A 20,116-nucleotide genomic window follows, 5' to 3' on the forward strand; every position below is an offset into this window, starting at 1 on the left:
CAGTCTAGCACTGGAACTGCCTCTGGGAGGTTTTGCACTGGAACTGCCTCTGGGAGCTTGTGATGTTGGGTTTGCTTGTTATTCAGATCCTGATGTGGAACAGCAAACTGATCTGGCCCTATAGGCAGCTCTCCAACTGAATCCATGTCCAGGTATGGAACCTCAGACTCAGTCAAATCCTGATGAGGTGGGGCCAACATCTGCACTGGAGACTAGGACGTCAAGTAGTTAAAGCCTCCGGCTTCTGCCAGGGATGTAAGGGCATGGGGCAGTTTGGGAAGGGTTCTTAGGCATGTGAAGACAAAGCCTCGGTCAGCCGTGCGGGGTTGGGGATCACCTGGACGGGGCCCATGGCCCACTCCGGAGGCTGAACTGCCTGGACTAGAAGCGACCGTTGTTGCCATGTGAGGAAGAGCCGTGGGGTGCAGCCACGACACAGAGGCGCAGCCGCGACATAACATGCGGCGGCTCCCAGGCACAGTGATCGAGGCCAGTGAGGAGCCGGAGCCACATCTTCCTCCAGAGCCAAACCGAACTGCTATGCCAGTGCCGTGACTTGAGGGCTCACGTTAGCAACCGCGCGGCCCGGCCCCGCAAAACGTCCCACCCGTTATTTATGACGTCTTTAGTTACGCCACCCTTATTAGGCTCGTGCGGACATCCAGTCCGCGCCACCAGAGTGGGACTTTCTCCCACAGTCCACAGGGCGCAAGCCATCCTTCCCCTTGCAAAGGTGACAATTACCTCCTGCTGGGCCCTCTTCCCAAATCCGCCCTGCGCACCCGGGCCGCAAACAATGAGGCGGGATTTGGGCTGCAGACCCGAGTGGCCCCAAACTCTGACAGCCCTGGGGTTGAGGGGGGTTGGGAACGATGCAGAGCTTCCCGTGGAAACCAAAGGACCTGGCATTCTGGGAAATTCAAAAGTGCTAGTCCAGTTCTGGCAATCTGAACTCTTCCTCCTCAAAGCTGAAGTCTGAGAGACATTCTTGCTCCCTTTGGCCAAACGGCTGACATGAAAAGTAGCTGACCTGCAAAATGAGCACCAGTTAGGGTGGCGGGATGGGAACACTCCTTACAATTATGCTAAAATGTTGCCATTTCCTCCAAACTCTCAGTATTCACGTCTCATGATTCATTCACCACTCTATTATTAGGGGGTCACCACTGAATCAGTGATGACTCCAGAATTTCTGTAGGAGGGGTCTGGGGCAGGTGAGCAATTCATTCTGGGAAAGAGTTTAAAACCAAGTGAATGGCCCTTTACATTAGCATGGGAAAATGTCCCAAATCCCACCTTGTCTCAACAGAGCCATTAATCTAGAAAAAACTACAGTGCCACTTTTCAGAGGTCTACCCTGTGTGCACACATGGAGAAGACACTTAGAATGTTAAAGTCAGCATGTTAAGTAATTTTCTTGAAATACTGTAACTAGCATCCAGTTTACTTTCTTCACAGGCCTTTTCATAATCTATTTAATTTTAGTCCTTTTTAATTGCCTGTTACACCTTTAACACCTAAATTCCAAGAGAGAAGGAGCTTCATCTTATCTCCACTGCCTAGCACATAATGGTTTCTAAATGGAACTGATTCCAAGATTGGCCTCATTTAGGAGTGGATCTGTTGTTATAATCAGGTTTCCAAAATCTTTAGTATCAATACGGAATCCTTTCCTCTCACATTTCATAGGAAGCTAGACTTCTTAAAGCACAAACATGGATACGTTTCAAGTTTCCTTGACTGATTTAAATTGAATTGAAATAATTATTTTATACAGGAAAAAACTTTCAAAATTTTTACATTTTTCAGAACATAACCACCTTTTCTTTCTCTACTTTCTTCCCTTCAAAACAAACTTTGCGACATTGGGGTGAGTTAAATAATCAGAAATCTAGGCAAAAATTAAGCTCTCAATGGCATGAAATACATTTTTTGCTCATTTTAAATAAAAATCCTATATGCAGTACATTAATGTTTTCTTTTAGAAATTACGTTGACAACTTAATCCCTAATTCGAGGCATCCATATAACTTCTTTACAGAAAGGTTCTTTGGCAAATTATTTAACACAAGATATATATGAGATCTGGGTAATACACCTTACTTGAAAGGCATGAATTGTTTTTAAACAGTGTAGCATAATCACACTTAAGACCATAGTTACTTTGTTCCCAAATCCCTGCAATTCTAATTGAGGGGAGTTCTAAAGGTCCTGTGTCCGCAACTGTAGACGTACACTGGTGGCCCTCAATCCTGCTCTCCAAACTTCAAATAAGGGGCCAGAGACAAGGCTCAGAACTTGGAAAAGGCCAGAAATTTCCTGCCTCAAAAGCAGTTTCAGAGTTTCACCTTTTCCTAAGGAACACAGAGCTGAGTAGACATGCTGAAGTCTTCCATATCCTGCTGGTTGTTTTGAATTATGGCTACACTGGCTGTGTACCCCTTGAGCTTTTATCTCCACATACTTGAATTAAATCCTGTAGTTCCTCTTCGGTTCTAGCATCTGTGACCTCTTCACAGGGTCTATATGCCACAGCTGTTTTACCACTTTCTGTAATAAAATTAACAAGGATCAATTCAGAAGTTTTCTTGTTCTTAAACTTCCTATATACAATGGTAGCACCGAATAATTAGACATTCTTTTGACTTCTAAAAGCAGAAAATAAGAGCATTTTCCTAGAAGTTCCCTCATCTGACACTTCAGTTTTTATCGTAATTATTTGTGAAAACATATATAAGAAGTATCAACTTTGGTTCAAAAATTTATGATCTTAGAAATAAGGAATAAGGACATAGAAATTAAAAGCTGTGGAAAAAACATGTTCAATCACAATACAATTAAATAGGAAGGCATTAGGTGGGAGTCAAAGTGAGTTCAAACCTGGGAGAGATACCACTGGACTATAATAGATACTTCCTATTAGAAGCAAGGCAAGTGCCTGTTCCTTGGGACCAAAATTCTACCAGATACAATGAACATAGCTTTAGAGACAGAGAGAGAGAGTGAGCATTTGAACACTCTACTGGCAGAAACTGGCCCATGTACATTTTGCACAATACAGCTTTCCTCAAGGCAAGTTAGGGCCACCAGGCTTTTTGGTCTAAGTTTTGGGTACATATAAGGAGTACCTTGGCATATTAGGCACAAACAACCCAGTCATTTAGTTTGGTTCTTAAAGGTTGTTACCCAGAGTTGACAGCTGATGGAGATTCTGCCTGATGACCAGGAAAATCAAACTTCACTGGAAAGATTGCCCAGGGTGGAAAGCCAAGACCAATCCAGGGTCAACTCTCACAAGCAAATAAGGTCTCTGACAACTTAGCTAGGATTTCTCAGTCTCTAAGCCTGCAGGGCTGTGAAGCAGGGGAGCAGTTCTGTTCCGGGGATCTACTAATCATAAAGTTTCCTTTGGGCACAGCTTGTGCCATTCTCACCGCTGCATAACTCGATAGGGAACAAAACCAACACTATTCATTCGCATGACCACTTTCAAGGTTTACAAAAATGTAGCCGATTATTATATAAGAATCATATTCACCCACTACATCAGAAATGAAAACTGAAATTAAACTGATTCCAAAAACATAATCTAATAAACTCTTCAACAAGAAAACAGCAGTAATAATAATAGTCAATATATTTTGTCTGCTTACTATGTTTCAGGCATAGCTCTAAGCTTGTTAGGTTCATCATCCCGTTTACTCTTACAATATCCCCCATTTGGTGGTAAGCTTAATTACTAACCCTATTTGCAGATAAAGAAATTGCAGCTTAGATATATTAAATACCTACAAATGTCTCTGGCTACAAAAATCTAAAATTGCAAGAACAAGAAAATCTAAGAGACAAAATTAGGACTCAAACACAGGTGTCCAAGGCTTATAATCACTACACTATTCTGTATGATAAGCAAGCAATTGAGGAAGAAGTGGATCAAACACTTTCTGTATGAACTGAGGCAAGTCATTCTACATCTAAACACTGGGGACAATAATATTTGCTGTCGTTTTTCTCATAAACGCCACAAAGCACAAATGTAAGACTGCTGCTGTGAAAGCATCTGGCGAATGAAAGAATATGTAATGTTTTAGATAACCATTATTTTCATCCAATTAACTTTTCAAATAAGTTTATTTGCTCACTGAAACTGAAGTACTTCAACGACAATCAAAAAGGTCCTACCTAAAACCACATTCAGCAATTTCTGGAATGCATCTGTCATAGCTTTCTGAATAGCAAGCTTCTGGGTTACCTTCCTTCTCATAAGGAATGATAATGACCCAAAATCCAACCAAAACAGATGAATTTAAAATGCCTATATGAATAACTCGTTTCTAGGTTATATGTTTAAAACTAAAAATGCATCTGTGATTCTTAGATCATTACCTTAGTGATTAAGGGCAGGCACAACACTGGGCTACGGGTGAATGTCTCCGTTGCAGGTATACCCTGGCATGGCACATGCTTACTGCTCGGATCTATTCTGGAAGTTCCTAAAATACTAGATGGGAAATGCAAACCAAGAACGTGGCACAAATCTCATATTACTCACAGATTTCAAATGGAGAAGCTGAGGCTGCACTGCTACAGATACTGCTCTCCTCTGCGTAAAGGGCTGGACTCATACAGTGAGATAGATTTGGTTGTAGTGCAGATGATCTGGCCTCTCCTCAACCATCACCCACTCAGGTGGATGGTGGAGCCTCCTCCACCCAATTCGCTAACAGCCCTGCCTCTGACTTAAAACCCTAAGCCCAAGTGCCATGGATTCTACGAAAAAACTCAGTACCAATCGGAATCCCCTTTCTAGGGATCTACATTTACTTATTCTGCTCAGGCCCTTTTATAGCAGGCAAAGGCCTGAACATTTACACAAGAGTTTATTTCAATCTTTAGACAATGATTTTGTTGGGATAACTGAAGCCCAGAAGACATATGCATTTGAAGGACTATTTTAGCCCAAAAATAATTATTAACCAAAAAAAAAAAAATTCCTAATTTTCCCTCCTCCTAAGCTTCTTGGCAGGCAGGAGTTCCAAATTTCTGAAGATTAAGGTGCTGTCAGGTATTCCCTAAGATAAAAACCTATAGTGTCGGGCAGAAAAATTCTGCCCAGGGCTTTAGTTGCTTAGAGAAGGTGATGATGTATCTGAAAAGTTGAGTTTCAGAAAGAAAGGAAAAAAGAGAAATCCCACTGCCTCACCTCCCCCTACACACACATACTGGAAAACAGACCTTCCTCCAACTTATCCAAAGGTTCCTCAGCCATGCCAACCCAGGGACTCCTGCACTCGTGGGAGGGCAAAACCATCTCTAAAGCACAGAAGAACTTCAGGCTTTGCTTCTGAAGTGGTGTCACAATATCTGTATTTTCCCTTTCTTCAAAGTTAGAAAGATCCTGAAGCTGTTAGGATTTTGAATTAAAGGCTAGACTTCAACATATTCTGTTGTTAGAAATAAATACCAAACTCCAGCAATCCCAAGTAATAGTTTAGGTATGCTATCCCTTCAAAATCAACTGAGACTTGCAAATGAATGACTAGATATGGACAACTATTTTTTTTATGATATACCATACAAATACTGAAGAAAATTATGGACACCACCATCCAAGTCATTGAGATTATCACTAATTCTAGGTGGCAGGCCAATGCTCAGATACTTCCTTGTGGAACCCTCCCACATCTCCTCCCCACACCCCTGTTCTATTCTGCTCTCTAAAGTCTAGGAGTTCAATGTTGAAAGGAGTCTGGTTAGTCAAAGAAAATCTACAGAGTTTACCTTGATGATCCTTTTTGACCACCCACGGAAACCAAAGTAGTAATTTGCCAATTCTTGGCATCTGGAGCTCTTTAGGGCAAGCGTATTATGTTGAACCGCCTTATGTCTGGTGCCGAGATGAACCTAAAGACATAAAAGACCTAAAAATATCACGACCCTACATAGCGACTCATTTTCGATATACCTGAGATTTATCAATACCAATTTTATAGAGTGGTTGTGAAGATTAAGTAGGACATTTTAAGCAATGAGTTCACAGTGATCCCTAAATAAAGGTTATTTATTATTTTTCAGTCAGTATTTTTCTGCACCATTTCCAGGACCCCTGATTAACTGGAAGGTTCTCTGACCTCTGGTGGTGAAAGTGATGATGAAAGAACCAAGGAAGCCCAGGAGAAGCCTATTATGGGGCTGGGGGTAAGCAAAGGAAGTGAACTGTTTTACTCACCTCATCCTGTATCTCCTGCTTGAGAATATGACCTGAAGAGGAGAAAAGACGGACCTGCCACTGAATTAGGACCTGAATCTGTAGCACCCCCTCCCCAAGTTACTAACCCCTGTTAGAAGAGGGAATATGTATACCTCTATAAATGTAAATAAAGCAACGAAAAGAATTAGAGGTTCATCTGCATTAACAGGCTTATTTGACAGTGCAAATATTTCCAGTCTTAACTCTCTAAAGAACTTACATATTACTGTGGAGTTTTTATATCACTAGTTCTTTCTTAGATGTCCATTACCATTTTGAACAGGGTGTAGTATATAAATATAGTCATAACAATTCAAATAATACAAATAAAATCACAGCATTGTTAATTCTTTATGGATTTGTTTGTGCATCTTCCTCTGTCACTAGTTTATGAGCTCCTTCAGTGCTTGAAGGAACCATATATTATTCTTTCCTTGTTACCAGAAAGAAGAATACATATTGGCATATAATAGAGGAGTGATGGTCTGTTGACTGAGTGAATGAATGAGTACATAAGAAAATGAAGTTACTTTCTCCAACTGAAGTTGCCTGCTGGGAAGGAGAAATGAAGATTAATTTTTAAATATTGAGTGTTGCATGGGATGCTAGGCCCTGTACGGTGAGTCAAAATGGAGCTGTCCTGGACAATTAGGAAGCTTCAGAAGGGCTTGAGCTCCTGGGTAGTAGAGACAGCTGACATCTGGGATAACCTTGCCACAGTTCTTGCTGGCAAACCTTTCCCTTCGTGCTACTAAGAAAAGCTCAGATACATTAGGCCTTTCCTTGGTTTTAATTTAAGATGTTATTCACTTTTCTGTATTTATAAAAAACACAGGGGAAGTAAGATAAGAAGTATGTATACCTGCCAATGAATAAAAGAACACATAATTGGAACTTCTGTGCTGGTGCAGTGGTTAAGACTCCATGCTCCCAATGCAGGGGGCCTGGGTTCGATCCCAGGTCAGTGAACCAGGTCTCACATGTATGCTGCAACGAAGAGTTTGCACGCCAAATTTCAGGAGCCTGCGAGCCACAAAAAAAGGAGCCTGCCTACTGCAAATGGGGAGCCCACATGCCACAACTGGGGAGCCCTTGAGCCACACCTAAGGAGCTATCTGCTGCAACTGAGATCCAGTGCAAGCAAATAAATAAATAAAATTGAAAAAGAACGCATAAGTAAAGTAGGGAAAAATTTCGGGATTGTGGGTAGTAAACTAAGGCTCTGCATTAAATATACAAATCTAATACGAATGCCCTTTCCTCTCAACTCTATAGTGACTTGGAGAACATTTTCTTCATTATGCTATCAGTGACGGGCTTTATGCTGTGAAAATCTCACAACCTATGCTTATGGAATGGTCTTAATGTCCAATATAAGAAAAGAACTCATTACTCATTACTCACAACTGATACCAAGTAACTGTTTCATAATCTTTCCAGGACCATCTGTAATATCTGAGTGGTTATGTGAAATGGTCACAGGGTGTGCAAATTAAAGAATGTCTGACACAAAATCATTTCAATCCCAGGGAGTACTGCCAGGATTGAAGAGGGTGTTAAACAGGGTAAAGAAGTGGGAGGTAGTGTACCTGGAGTCACATCTGAGGAGAGTTCTCAGATTCAATAAAGGTGAAATCAGTGAGTACAGAAATATGGGTAAGAAGAGGCAGCAAGGTCAGTAGGAAGTAGCCAGAGCAAGAAGTCAATCAGAGAAGACACAATTATAAAGGGAAAGGTCTGGGAAATCTAAGCCTCACTCACTTATTCAGAGGAATTGAAAAGGTCCTTGAAAAAGGAATGGTGGCTGAATGGAAGTACATAATGAAATGTTAATTCTGGGGAAGTAAAATTGGATGGCATTTTGATATGGAATAAGGTTTCTACAATGCATTAAAGAATATTTTAACCATTTTCTGGAATCTGAAGGGAGTTCTGAATAGGCAGTTTGACAGTAATGATGATGATGAAGCCTCCTTTATGTTACATCTGACAAAAGTTTGTCAAGCTCGGGACTTCCCTGGTGGCACAGTTGTTAAGAGTCCGTCTGCCAGTGCAGGGGGCACGGGTTCGATCTCTGGTCCAGGAAGATCCCACATGCCGCAGAGCAACTAAGCCCGTGTGCCACATCTACTGAGCCTGTGCTCTAGAGCCTGTAAGCCAAAACTACTGAAGCCTGCGTGCCTAGAAACCGTGCTCCGCACCAAGAGAAGCCATTGCAATGAGAAGCCCACACACCGCAACGATGAGCAACCCCTGCTCATGCATCTAGAGAAAGCCGGCGTGCAGCAACAAGACCCAACGCAGCCAAAAATAAATAAATTAATTAATTAAAATAAATTGTCAACCTCACACATTTAAAATCCACATAAAAGTAAATATAAGGAAGACTCTTGTGAAGATTTCTTAAATTAAGGGGCAGCATAAAATGACATGGGGTTTAACATCAGTTAAGTTTGGGTTTGGCCTCTAGTTTCCACATTTACTGCCATGAACCTTAAGTAAGCCACTTAACCATCCTGAGTTCGTGTTTCTTCATCTAAAAAAAAGGAAGAAACCACTAGGGAACTGGGGGATCAGTGGAGCAGTGCATCTGAGAGCATTCTGTACACCACAGTGCTGTACAAACGCTGGCCGTTTTTTTTTTTTTTTTACCCCTGGGATCTTAGTTCCCAGACTAGGGATTCAACCCGGGCCCTCAGCAGTGAAAGTGCAGAGTCTGCACATTTGGACCCACCTTCACTGGAGATGTGTGAAAAAGCTGCTTCTGGTCACATGCCTTTTGGGCTCTATGGGCATCCCTTGCTGAATAAAACTTGATGATGGCATAGAACCCAGGACCACCCACTGCTGCGTTTGGGAAGACTCAGACAGAATACAGAAGGCCAAATCAGGAGAAGACTGTGAACAGAGAATGCTCTAGGGTGGTCTCACACTAAGAAAGTGCAGTAAATTTCAGGCCCAGGAAACCAAACCGCCCATTCCCTTATATTCCCCCAGCCCTTCACCACAGGCAACTGTGGTGAGTCTGCTACTCCAAATACTTCTCATTTCATGAACAAGTTCCCTCTGAAATCCTAAGCTTCGAGAAGCATTAGGAGGCAATGCCTTCTGTTGGGAACTATGCCTCAAAAATCTATGGGGGCGAGGTGACTGCTCAGGTCGTCTCTAGAACTAAGATTCCTCTCAGCAGAGACCACAGGCAGATGAGGTGCTGAAGCAGTACCCCGGGGCGCCCAGTTATTGGGGTGCGGGGCGGCTTCCTCCACCCCTCCCTCCACTCCGGCTCCTCTCACTTGCAAGGCCTCGGCCGTGGATCCAGAGCTCAGCTCCCACACCAGCAAGGTTTTGTCACCCCCGATGGGAACTGCAAAAGGTACCAAATGCAGCATCCTAACATCACCGCGCATGCGCTGCTCGGGGCGCAAGAGGACTGCACCAGCGAACGGCCACCCGCGCTTTTTAAAAAGTTAGTGCCAATAAATCTAATATATAGAAAAATAGTTGAAAGCCCCTGAGTGTTTTGTGGATAGAAAAGCATGAGATTCAGAGCAAGTTCAGAGCTTGAGAGTCTAAGAATAAACTAGCTCTCCATTCCATTAGAAGGACTAGGTAGCAGCTTCTGGTTATGGAACCAGAAACTCTCAGGCTCCATATAGGACATAAAACAGCATCACTTGTACTCTTTATAAAATTGCAGAAACAAACAAAATAAACAAAAACATATTTACACCTGTCCTATAAGACAAAGGGTAACTGAGACCTAACGTATATAAAATCAGTTAACAAACTGTGATGCGCTATATCAATAAGTTCTCATTTGCAGAGAGCACAGCATAGGATATGGGGCCATTAATGTTAATTCCCTTCCCCCTTGGATTCCTTTCTCTTGTTCCTTTAACTATGCGGATCCGTTACATTATTAAGCTAACAATGTAACTGAGCTATTATTAGCTTAATAATGTAACCTAGAATCTGATTTTTAGCACAGGGGTAGTTCTTAGAAACTTAGGGAGCTGGAACTCTGAATGAATGAATTAAAAAAACTCAGTTACATCATTAATTTTAAAATTTATCATCATCGATTAAAAATAAAAATTAAAATATTAAATTAAAAATTAAAAATTTATTATCCTGCAATTGAGACTCACCACAATGTGTTACGTCTGTCAGGCATTCCCTGTCACAACGTAGCTTGAATGTCTTACAGACAACCTCAATGGTATTTTTAACTTGGCAGAGGCAGCAGGCCATACGGCTAGGTAAGATCCTATAAATGGAAACACAGGTAATTAAATTCGTGGTAAAAGAGTTACTTGAGAAAGTAGAAGAGGTAGGCCAAGGCCACCACAGACCAGTGCAAAAAGGAGTTCTTGGGGCATATGGACTGCAGAACTGGATAGGGGCCGGTTGGCCAATTGCTGCTCTTGACTGTTGTAAATAAATATAGAGGAGGAGAGAGGTGCCCAACAGAAGGATTAGGATGGCAGTAGGTACGGTATGCCTAGAAAAAAGGGAATAGGGATTAGAATTGGGTGACACTGATCTGTAGTTTAAATCCGAAGTATCTCCTTCCAACCCAAAAGCCTCACTTTGGGTTGAGAGTACACAGGAAGAAGGCAGACATGTAATAATAGTCTGAATAATATTGTACCTTCTGGAGTCCCTTTCTCAGGTCCTATTTATGAGTAGTAATATATTAGAAATTATTCTAGTAGTAAAAAAGCATCCTGCGGTTAAACAATAACAGAGATTGCATTGGCCAAATCTGGACAAAAGGAACATCCCAAACAATAAAATTATCATTATAATAAGGTATAACATAGTTAACTTAAAAAAAAGCACATGAGTTCATAATGATACTCAAAATGAAAAGTGGGGGAGCTCTTCTTTATAAAATAATGTCAACTAATAAATGCAAAAGGAATGATAGAATTAGGAAAGTGTCATTTTGCATCTATCAATGTAATAATCGATTCAGACAAGGATTATCACTGATGCACAGCTGGGTGAAGAGCTGTTTGAAAGTAGGATCTTTACTGATCCCAAAGTATCACTCCACATATGATTTATCAATTACCAAGGGGAAAAATAATTTTACGATGGAGAGATATGGAAGATACCACCTTAATCAAGTGATCAAACTTAGCACTGGGCCAGCTGAACTGATGAAGTATGAAGAATACATCACCTACATAGTATTCTTCCCCAAAATATTTATTTTGAATCTAATGAGGAAATAGACAAATCCAGATTGTCAGGCAATTTACAAGCTAACTGGCTTAGAGTCTTCAAAAATACCAATGTCATAAAAGACCAAAAAAAAACAGAGTAGGGAAATATTGTAGATTAAAGGAAACAAAGACATGACACGCAATGCCTAATCTTTAATTGGACCCTGTATCAAAATAAAACAGACTTGAATGTTATTGGCTTCTGACCAAGATGAAGTAACAAGGACCAATTTAACCTCCCATCTGAAACAATGAAATCATCAGACAGAACATATGAAACAACAGTTTTCAAGAACTGGACCTCAGGCAATAAAGTTCAGTGATCCCCAGGAGATGGGAAATAAATGAAGTGATCCCTATAATTGCCCTAACTTACTTCTCTGAGAGAGTTTCCAGGTCATGGTACAGGGAAGAGAAGTGCAGGCAGAGACTGGTGGATTCCCTGACTGAGGAAATGGAGCTGAGAGTCTGGGAAAATCAAGGTAACTAGAGTTCACAAAGCAGACTATCAGAGAGAAAAGAAGTGCACAGACAAAGAACTCTGGAGATATGCAGAGGGATCTCTTGAGAATTCAACAAAGTATTTGTCAGTACATTTGTGTGAGGAATTACTTGATGCCAGGAAAAGAACCACATGAAAGGATTAACAATAAGAATATCTGGATATCACACAGGGTTGTAGGAATAGTACCTGTTCCTACAAGTCAAACTGGAAAACCTCATGATACTCAGAAAAGACTTGTCTCAGTAGTTGCAAATAATGAGCTCCAGACTAAAGGGTACTTGGACTCCTACCCAACGAATCTTAAAAGCTAGACCTAAAAGAATAAAATTGTTTTGAGTAACTTAATTCCACCCAAAACAAAGCCCAAGCATTTTACAAGAATTTAAATATATATAGTACACAAGAAACAAAAACGCACAGTATCGGGGATCATATGAAATATTGGCAAGCATGCAAAGAAGTAGGAAAATATGCCCCATAGTGAGGAGAAAAGGCAACCGATCAAAACTAACCCATAATCTATACAGATGTTAGAATTGGCAAAAAAGGACATTTTAAAAGTTTTTATACATGAAGAAAAGTTATTATAACTGTATTTCATATGTTCAAAAACCCAGACAAAACACTGAAAATGTTAAGTACAGGCACGGAAAATGTAAAGCAGTCCCAAATTGAGCTTCTAGCAATTAAAAACAATGGCTAAATGAAAAAGACATTGAATGAGGTTAATTGCAGATTAGACACTGCAGAAGAAAGGGTCAGTGAACATTAAGGTATAGTCATAGAAACTATCCAAAATGAAACAAAAAGAGTAACAAAACAAAACAACAACAAAAAAGAATACAGCATCAGTGAGCTGGGCAACAACTTCAAGTGGCCTAATACATGTGAACTTAGAGTCCATGAAGGAGAAGAGGAATACAAACATTTGAAGAAATGATAGCCAAAATTTTTCCAAACTGGTAAACACAAAAAGCCACAAAGTCAAGAAGATCAATGAACTTTAAGCATAAGAAACATGGACAAAACTACACCAATGCAAAAAAATTATCAAATTGCCCAGAACCAGGAATAAAGAGAAAAATTTAAAAGCAGCCAGAGGAAGAACCTATACACTACATACAGAGGAACAAAGATATCAATGACAGCAGAATTTTTGCTGGAAACAATGTAAATGAGAACTCAGTGGAATAACATCTTTAAAGTAGTGAATTGAATTCTATCAAGCTAGAATTCTATACCCAGATGTATCAAAACAAAAGCAAAATAAAGACTGTCTCAGACATACAAAGGCTGCAAGAATTCTTTACAAGTAGCATTTCACTATAAGAAATGTTAAAAGAAGTATTTTTAAGCAAAAGGAAAATGACACCAGATTGGAATATGGATCTACACAAAAGATTAAGAATACTGGAATAGGGACTTCCCTGGTTGTTCAGTGTTTAAAAATCTGCCTTCCAATGCAGGGGTCAAGGGTTCAATCCCTGGTCCGAGAAGATCCCACATGTCGCCGAGCAACTAAGCCCGTACGGCACAACTACTGAGCCTCTACTCTAGAGCCTGTGTGCCACGACTACTGAAGGCCACACACCTAGAGCCTGTGCTCTGCAAAAAGAGAAGTCATCCAATGAGAAGCCAATGCACTGCAACGAAGAGCAGCCCCTGCTTGCCGCAACTAGAGAAAGCCCAGGTGAAGGAATAAAGACCCAACGCAGAAAAAATTAATTAAAAAAAAATACTTAAAAAATTTTTTGAAAGGATTTTACTCATTCAATATATGTCTCTGACCACAGTGGAATTAAATTAGAAATTAACAAATCCGAAAAAGTTCCAAATATTTGGAAACTAAACAACACTCTTCTGAGTAACTTTGCGGTCAAAGAAGAAATCAAAAGGGAAATCAGAAACTATTTTGAACTCACTGAAACTGAAAACATAATATGTCAACATGTGGGTTATTGCTAATGCGGTACTCAGCTTCCTCAACTTCCACCTTAAACTGGAAAAACAAGAGCAAATTAATCACAGAGTAAGAGAAGAAAGAACACAATAAAGATCAAAGTAGAAATAAATAAAATGGAAAACAGAAAAATACTATTGATATTAAAAGGATAATAAGAGAATATATAGAATACTTTATACCAATAAATTCAAGATGAAATGGACAAATTCCTTGAAACACATGCACTACCAAAGTTTATTCAAGAATACAGATATTAAAGAAATTGGGTGTGCAGTTTAAAACCTTCCAACAAAGAAAGCTTCAAGTCCAGATGGCTTAGCTGATAAATTCTACTGAACATTTAAGGAATAAAATAATGCCAAGTCTACACAAACTCTACCAGAAAGTTGAAGAGAAGGGAATATTTCCCAACTTATTTATAAGGCCAACTTTCACCGTATCAAGATTAGACAATGACATTACAAGAAAACTATAGACCAATATCTCTCATGAACACAGAGGCAAAAAATCTTAACAAAATTTTAGCATATCAAATCCAATAATATATAAAAAGATGATACATCATGATCAAGTGGGGTTTATCTCAAGAATGAAAGGTTGGGTTAATATTTGAAAATCAATTTACCAACTTACTACACTAAAAAAGGAAAATCAGGACATCTCTGGTGGGGCAGTGGTTAAGAATCCACCTGCCACTGCAGGGGACATGACTTTGACCCCTGGTCAGTGAAGATCCCACATGCCATGGAGCAACTAAGCCCGTGCACCAGAACTACTGAGCCTGAGCTCTAGAGCCCGTGAGTCACAACTACTGAGCCGATGTGCCACAACTAGTGAAGCCCGTGCTCCTAGAGCCCATTCTCTGCAACAAGAGAAGCCACCGCAATGAGAAGCCTGCATACTGCAATGAGAGTAGTCCCTGCTCGCCACAACTAGAGAAAGCCTGCGTGCAGGAATGGAGGCCCAATACAGCCCAAAAATAAATAAACAAATTAAGAAAAGAAGGGAAAAATCACATAATCATTGCAATAGATGCAGGAAAAGAATGAAAAAATCTATATCCATTCCTGATTAAAGAAAAAAAACAGCCCTCAGCAGACGAGGAATGGAAGGACACTTCCTCAACTTGATAAATGACTTCTACAAAAAACTTACCATCATATTTAATGGTGAAGGACAAAGAACTTGCTCGCCAGTATCAGGACAAAGGCAAGGACGTCTGCTCTCATTATTTCTATTTTACATTGCACTGAAGGTTCTAGCCAGTGCAATAGGGCAACAAAAATAAGAGATATTCAGAAAGGAGAGGAAGAACTAAACCTATGTTTATTTCCACATAACATGATGATAGAGAAAACCTGATAGAATCTACAAAATTGCTACTGGAACTCATCAATGAGTTTCTCAAGTTTGCAGGGTACAAGATGAACATACAAAAAGATTAATTTATCTCAACAAACAATCAGAGATCAAAGTTTTAAAATACTACTTATAATAGAATCAAACATATAAAATACTTAGAATAAATCTGACAAAACATGTAAAAGACTTGCAAAGTGAAAACTGTAAAATATTGCTGGGGGAAATTAAGGAAGACCTAAATAAATGAAGAGATAAAATGTATTCATGGATCAGAAGATTCAATATTGTTAAGACATCATTTCTCCCCAAACTGATTTATAGATCAAAATACCAGTAGGTTTTTCTATAGAAATTGAAAACCTAATTCTAAAATTCATGTGGAAATAAAATTTAGGATAACTAAAACAACATTGAAAAAGAACAAAGTTGAAGAACTAACAGTAACTGATTTCAAGGCTTATGAAGTAACACTTTCAAGACACTGTGATAGTAGTGTAAAGATACACAAAAGGATCAAAGGAAGAGAATAGAATGTTCAGAAGTAGAGAGATGTGGACAACTGACTTTCAGGTTCAAAGGCATTTAAGTGGAGAGATGATAGTCTTTTCACCAAATGATGCTGGAACAATTGAATATACAGGTGCAAAAACCAAACAAAAAAAAAGAACTTCCATCCAAACCATATACGGAAATGAACTCAAATTGGTTCAAAGATCTAAATGTAAAACATAAAAGTATAAAACTTCTAGAACAAAACAGGTGAAAATTTTATGACCTTGAGTTAGGCAAGATTTCTTAGATACAACACCAAAAGCATAATCCATGAAAGAAAAAAATAGATAAATTAGACACTATCTAAATTAAGAATTTGTGCCCTGCAAAAGACACTACTGAGAGAACAGAAAGATGAGTCACAGAATGGGAGAAAATACTTAGCAACTTACATATTGGATAAAGGAGTAATTTCCAGAATATATAAAGAACTCTCAAAACTCCAGAAAAATATAGATAAAAGATAAAAAGATATACAGATGGAAAATAAGCATATGAAAAGACGTTTGACATGATTAATCATTAGGAATGCTACAGTGAGATAAAACTACACACCTATTAAACTATCTGAAATTAAAAATACCGAGCATAGCAAGTGCTGGCCGCAACGTGAAGAAAATGCAATTCTCATACACTGCTGGTAGAGATGTAAAATGATCAAACCACTGTAGAAAATAGGTATTTTTTAAAAACTTAAACATACACTTACCAATGATCCAGCCATTCTACTTGCAGGTATTTGCCCAAGGGAAATGGAAGTATACATCCATACAAAGACTTGTACACAAATATTCATAGCAACTTTATCTGTAATAGACAAAGTCTGAAACAACTCAAATGTTCATCAATGGTGAATAGATAAATACTGGTTCATCAGTATAATGCAATACTATTCGGCAATAAACAGAAATGAATTACTGATATATACAACAATATGGATGAAAATTAAAATGATCATGCCGAGTTAGAAACCAGTTAGAAGAAAGTATACACTGTATGATTCCCTCTACATACAATTCTAGAAAATGCAAACAGAAAGCAGAGCAATGGTTGCATGGTGATTGGGAAGGGCAGGAACAATGGGAAGGAAGAATTACAAAGAGATGTTAAGAAACTTTCTGAGGAGATGGACATTTTGATTTTGGTGGTGTCTTCATGGTGTTTATATATGCGTGTGTGTGAACACAGATTATTGTATGTCAATTATACCTCAAAAAGCTGTTAAAAGAAACGATGTTATATGAGAGAGACAATTGGGGAAATTTGAATAGCAACTTTTTATAAGGTAATATCATTGTGTAGGAATTTAATTTCTTCAATACTGTGTGTTAACAGTATTGTAGTTACATAGGGAAATAATTTTTAATCTCCAGAGAGGAAGGCATCTAGCTGACAAGAGAGGGATCGCAATTGTGGCAGATGCTGTTGGAGGCTGAGGAAGATGAGGCTAGAGCAGTGAACAATGTGTGATGGCGTGGTGAAGACACTCATTTGTCAAATAACCTGACAAAGACGGTTGGAACAGACTGCTAAACGCAGGGCCCTTTCTGCATACTAATCTCATGCAATCCCCTCACCTAGCCTTGGCATAACAGAAAGTTTCTATTAGCTTGCCATATTGGAGGGGGGATGGTACAGTTTAAGGTGCAGTAAGTTGTGTAATAAACTGTCACAATAGGGTCCTACAGAAATAGTTTTTTTTAAATGACAAAGAAAAGAAACTTGACCCTTCCCTCACAACATATATGAAAATTAACTCAAAATGAATCATAGCCCTAAATGGAACTATACAACTTCTGGAAGAAAACATAGGAGAAAATCTTTGTGATTTTGGGTTAGACAGTGGGGTCTCAGACAAAGATTTCTTAGATAAGACACAGAAAAGCACAAACCATCTAAGAAAAATTGCTAAGGGACTTCCCTGGTGGTTAAGACTCTGAGTTCCCAATGCAGGGACCCGGGTTCGATCCCTGGTCAGGGAACTAGTTCCCACATGCATGCCGCAACTAAGAGTTCGCATGCCACAACTAAGAAGCCCATGAGCTGCAACTAAGGAGTCCATCTGCCGCAACTAAGACCCAGAACAGCCAAATAAACAAATATGAAAAACAAGAAAAATTGCTAAATTAGAGATCATCAAAAATTTAAAACTTCTAGTCTTCAGAGACACTGTAATACAATGAAGATAAGTCACAATCTGGGAGAAGATATTTACTAAACACATATCTGAGAGAAAGGACTTTTTCCATTGCTTTTTATATAAAGCACTCTTAAAACTCAATATAAATATACAATTTAAAAATGGATTTGAACAGACACTTCATTTAAAAAGATGTTTCACATCAATAGACACTCAACATCATCAGCTATTACAGAAATGCAAAATGTGGCACAAACCACGAGATGCAACTACACACCTACGAGAAAGGCTAAATTTTTTTAAAAAACAAATATAAGGATCAGGTGACGATGTGGAGCAACTGAAGCTCGCATAAACTGCTAGTGGGAAAGCAAAAAGGCACAGGCACTTTAGAAAACAGTTTAGCAGTTTCTTAAAAAGTTAAATATGCGCTTGGCATATGATGAAGCAATCCCACCCTTAAGTATTTTACCCCAAAGAAATGAAAACATATGCTCGCACAAAACACATGTTCACACACACGTGTGTTTTCAGAGGCTTTCTTCAAAACTACCAAAAAACTAGAAAAAACTCAAATGTTCATCAGTCACTGAATGCGTAAACAAACTGTGTATCCACCTAACTAGAATACTGCTCAGCAATAAAAAGGAATGAAATACTGACAGGTGCAACAAAACAGATAAATCTCCAAAGAGACTGGTAAGTGAAAGAAGCCAAAAACAAATGGCTACATTCCACATGATTTGTTATAAGACTTTCTGGAAAAGGCAACACTACATGGACAAAAATCAGACTGGTTTTTGCCAGGGGCTGGTAGTGGGAGGAGGGTGGATTGACTACAAAGGGACATGAGGGGTCTTTTGGGAGTTCAGAAATGTTCTTTACCTCAAATGTGGTGGTGGCTACAGAACTAACTATACGTTTGTCAAAACACATCACACTGTATATTTAAAAACAGTGAATTTTGTGAAATGAAAATTGTACATAAGTAAACCTGACTTAAGAAAATAATAAAACAAACATAAAAAAAACAAATGAGTGAAAATAAATGTAAGAAAAATCAACTTACAGTTTTTCCAATTCAAGGGTCATCATGAGGATGCTTTCAATTGCTGTGACACTTGTGTTGTTCCCATGTCTCTGAAGGAGAAGCCCAAACATGCATGATATAAAACCCAAAGACAAAAATTCTACACTTAAAAAGATACTTAACATGTGATTACTTCAATTCTGGCTTCTGACTTGCCATAGATGATAATTCCAAAGAGCTCTTATTGAAGAAATTTAAATTTGCATCATCAAATGAATGACCTTGGTGCTGAACAGCACAATCATTTTTTATTATCCTAGCTTCTCATTTTCAATTGCATCTACCTCTTTGATCACTCTTTTTAAAAAAAATAATGTACCCCTTATTCCTTTTTGCTTTCTGGGATAAATAATATTCCTACATGCATCTACATCTTCCATAACTATATGTGTTCTTCAACACTGTTCTCATTCTCTGCTGGCTGTCTTACCCATATATAGTCTTTCTTAATCCTTTTCTTTGCCAATAACTCTTATTTTCAATAACCCAGTTAAAATCTAAATTATGACTTTTTAGCCAAAGTACTCAATCTTTGACGAAAGAAAGAAGGAGCAGAAATTATCTCATGAGCCATGAAACTGTTGCAATACTTACAAATATTTTAATGCTGGCAATGTAAAAAGATAAGAATCTTCAACTGCTGTCAAAGGATTACAATTGAGAATTCTGAAAAATGGAAAGGAATTAAAATTATCTGCATTTTCAATTACTTCCATGAAAGCTTATATTCAATTTTTTTGGTATGGAACTTGAAGGTCAAAAAAACCCCATTTTCTCACTTTACCTATAAATCACCATTAGAATTTGTAAAACACCCTTTCATTGGGAACTAGGCAGGTCTCTAGATGATAAAGTGGAGAAGAGAAACAAACAAAAAAATAGAAAAAAAGTGGCTAGCATAGAAAAAATATGCCAAAGAACTTTTCAGGTTCAAAACCCTCGAAGTGACTATGCTGGTAGGAAGCCCTTGCTCTGTAAAACAGTACTATTTCTAGTGTCCTCCATAATTCAAGGTGTTTTTCT

At 38.8% G+C, this 20,116-nt stretch overlaps 2 protein-coding genes across 2 annotated transcripts in view; both read right to left on the reverse strand.

The window, feature by feature from the left end:
- Positions 1–910: 910 nt before the first annotated feature.
- Positions 911–9,639, reverse strand: LOC115863143 (RAD52 motif-containing protein 1-like). The gene is given in 7 exon segments (XM_070046384.1): positions 911–1,030; positions 2,465–2,550; positions 4,183–4,282; positions 5,237–5,404; positions 5,782–5,904; positions 8,985–9,164; positions 9,544–9,639. Coding segments are annotated over 7 exon segments (855 nt in total). The 3' UTR covers positions 911–928.
- A 335-nt stretch (positions 9,640–9,974) lies between these two features.
- Positions 9,975–20,116, reverse strand: part of LOC115863125 (leucine-rich repeat-containing protein 37A3-like) — a 77,605-nt gene continuing 67,463 nt past the window's right edge. The window contains 5 exon segments of the mRNA XM_070045066.1: positions 9,975–9,985; positions 10,399–10,517; positions 19,073–19,121; positions 19,124–19,143; positions 19,688–19,759. Coding sequence (XP_069901167.1) covers positions 9,975–9,985; positions 10,399–10,517; positions 19,073–19,121; positions 19,124–19,143; positions 19,688–19,759 — 271 coding nt within the window.

Source organism: Globicephala melas, chromosome 1 (assembly GCF_963455315.2).
Source record: "Globicephala melas chromosome 1, mGloMel1.2, whole genome shotgun sequence".
Classification (NCBI taxonomy): domain Eukaryota; kingdom Metazoa; phylum Chordata; class Mammalia; order Artiodactyla; family Delphinidae; genus Globicephala; species Globicephala melas.